This window comes from Oncorhynchus tshawytscha, linkage group LG14 (assembly GCF_018296145.1).
Source record: "Oncorhynchus tshawytscha isolate Ot180627B linkage group LG14, Otsh_v2.0, whole genome shotgun sequence".
NCBI classification, from domain to species: domain Eukaryota; kingdom Metazoa; phylum Chordata; class Actinopteri; order Salmoniformes; family Salmonidae; genus Oncorhynchus; species Oncorhynchus tshawytscha.
In genome coordinates this window covers 11910044-11912612 of record NC_056442.1, presented here as the reverse complement: position 1 = coordinate 11912612, position 2569 = coordinate 11910044, and the positions used below count along the sequence as shown (strand labels likewise).

Here is a 2569-nt window from a genome sequence, read left to right as displayed (position 1 = left end):
ACGTCATGAAACATCATCAGAAGTGTCCACTTATTTTGAGGGCTGAGGGGATCGCGTGTGTCTTTTAAATGTTTGGACTGCACCCATAATGTCTCATGGGGTTGCACCTCCATCATGTCGTTACCATTGTTATCAACGTTCTACAGATGCCGCAGCATATTGATGTCAGACTGATTTAATTGCTCAGTCTATCTGAACGGGGGCTAATGACTGTTTCGTTAAAATTACACTATCGTGGCCTGGAAATACGATGATATTGCTAAAGAAGACAAATAATTAGTAGAAAACAACTTTGTCGTTTGTCAAAGTTTGTCAAGAAATAGGTAACAACGCTACTAACGTTAGCTAGCAAAAAAAATTTTTGCGCTCCCTTCAATTTTAGCTAGCTAGCTAAAGTTATACTGCATCTAAAGTCAATCTGGCGACATAACAATAATGACAAAAGCTTGTCGTACTAATTATTTGCTTCCTTTCGGAATGTCATCGCGTTTCCAAGCCACAGTAATGCACTTCAGACTAAATCTTCCTTGGCACTTACTGACACTGCATTGAGTAGAATGCTCAGCTGGGCATCAAGTCATAAAACAAACATTCAACAACAACATTGTGATGAAACGTGCAAAATATGAATAGCCTTCTTTATTTGAAAGACACATTAAACCCAATATAGACTATTGTATTCTACTGTAAAACAGCACTGTTTGCCCAGTTATCAAAGGAGTAGGGGAAATATTAGAACGAAATGGAAGGTCTCTCTCAAAATGTGTTAGTGACATAAACAGAGCATGCAAAGTGGAAAAATTATAAGCACATTGATATTGATTAATGACGTTCATTCCAATCTGGAAATAATGTTTGCTACTCCAGTCTGTCAAAAATTGCTGTGTAGGCCATTCACTTTCCAGGGGGAAAAGACTATTGACAAGAAAACTGTGAAGCAGCAACAAACAGGTACCAGCCTGTCAAGGACATTTCTGATAGTAAGAGGCAAGTTTTTATTTTCCTCCCTATGTGTGATTGAATGTAACAGCACAGCTAAAAGTGACTAACTTCACCAATAACCCCAAAGCTATACAGTGTATCATTTAAAAAAAAAAACACTGCAAGTGTAACCTTCTGCATAACAAGAATCACCTGACATACCTACTACGGCAAAAGTCATGGTACAGTAGCAGGCAGCTCAGAAGATAGGGGTCAACTTTACAGTAATGAGTCTTTATCTCTTTTTCTTTTGTTTCAATGATTTCCTTCGTTTCACAATCATTTCATACAGTTGATCCATGCCTTCGTGGAGCCCTTCACCAATGATGGCACATGCAGGCTGGACATGGTAAGTGGTAGAAGGGCTGAGCTCATGCAGCGCCAGTTGCTTCTCAATCTCATGGACAGGTAGAGACTTGGGCAAGTCCTGCTTATTGGCTATCACCAGTAGTGGAGTCCCTTGGTTTTCTGCGAATTTGGTAACTTTATGCAGTTCTGTTTTGGCTTCCTCTAGTCTGTCCACGTCCACTGAGTCCACTACGTAAATAATGCCATCCGTGCACCGACTGTACGATTTCCATAACGGTCTTAGCTTCTCCTGTCCCCCGACGTCCCAAAAATGACAACTGATCCCTTTGGCGGTACCGTTACTTAGTTTTATCCTCTCGGTGTTAAATCCGATTGTGGGAACAGTGTTCACAAATTCGTTGAATTTCAGGCGGTACAGGACAGTCGTTTTACCGGCAGAATCTAAACCCAGCAAGACAATATGCAGGGACTGAAAAGCAGCTATGTTAGAAAAACTGTTACCCATTTTACGCACTGGTGAATGAGAAGTCAAATAAGAGGCACCTGCTTTATGCTAAGCATACATATGGGCTATATCTTAGATCTCCGTGAAAAAAAGTCATTGTTCCATCATCTGCTATTGCATTCTGCAAGCACGCATTTCTCAAGGTAGATAACCTGTATGGATTGGAGAAGAGCGCACGGTCACAATTAAATACTATCCGAAATTGTTATTGTCATCAGTCCCCTTGGTCTATAAAAGCTGCGATGGATGCAGTCACCTCTGGCACGTTGGCTCCCGACGCATACAGCTGCAGCAACAAATGCTATTCAATAATCGGATGCTGCCTAACAATCCACCACGAGTTGTTGTATTAACATCTCATCTTGAAGTTAATTAATATGCAAATGCTGACCTTCTCTGAAGAGGCCAGGTAGCCGAAATTCAGAACATCTCTGTTATCAGCGAAAAAAATAACATCCTGACGCGAAGCGCTGTGGAGAGACTGTTGGTTCACAAGGTTGCCACAGTGGTTACCATTCAGCGTTGCGCACACATATTAGTCTACTACACTAGGAGACTCCGCCTTCGCGCAGCAGACAAATCAGGAATGTTATAGAGTTCAGCATGGAGGGGTGAAACTTCACATTACCGGTGCCACATGTGCATAACGGCAAGCAACCTGCACCAAGGGAAACGAAACCTCAAGGTTGCAAAACGTTGTACAGTGTTACATTTATTTATTCATTAATGTATTTATTAAAATACATTCCTGGCACCTTAGTAGGCTATGACATA

General features: G+C 41.3%; 1 protein-coding gene across 1 annotated transcript; it reads right to left on the bottom strand.

The window, feature by feature from the left end:
• Nucleotides 1-607: 607 nt before the first annotated feature.
• Nucleotides 608-2293, bottom strand: LOC112267539 (ADP-ribosylation factor-like protein 4C). Its single transcript, XM_024445764.1, has one exon. The coding sequence runs from the start codon at nt 1793-1795 to the stop codon at nt 1217-1219; it is 579 nt and encodes a 192-aa protein (XP_024301532.1). The 5' UTR covers nt 1796-2293; the 3' UTR covers nt 608-1216.
• Nucleotides 2294-2569: the final 276 nt, after the last annotated feature.

Coding starts and splice junctions, on each gene's coding strand:
- LOC112267539 (XM_024445764.1), bottom strand. CDS start 1,795: ATGGGTAACAGTTTTTCTAACATAGCTGCTTTTCAGTCCCTGCATATT.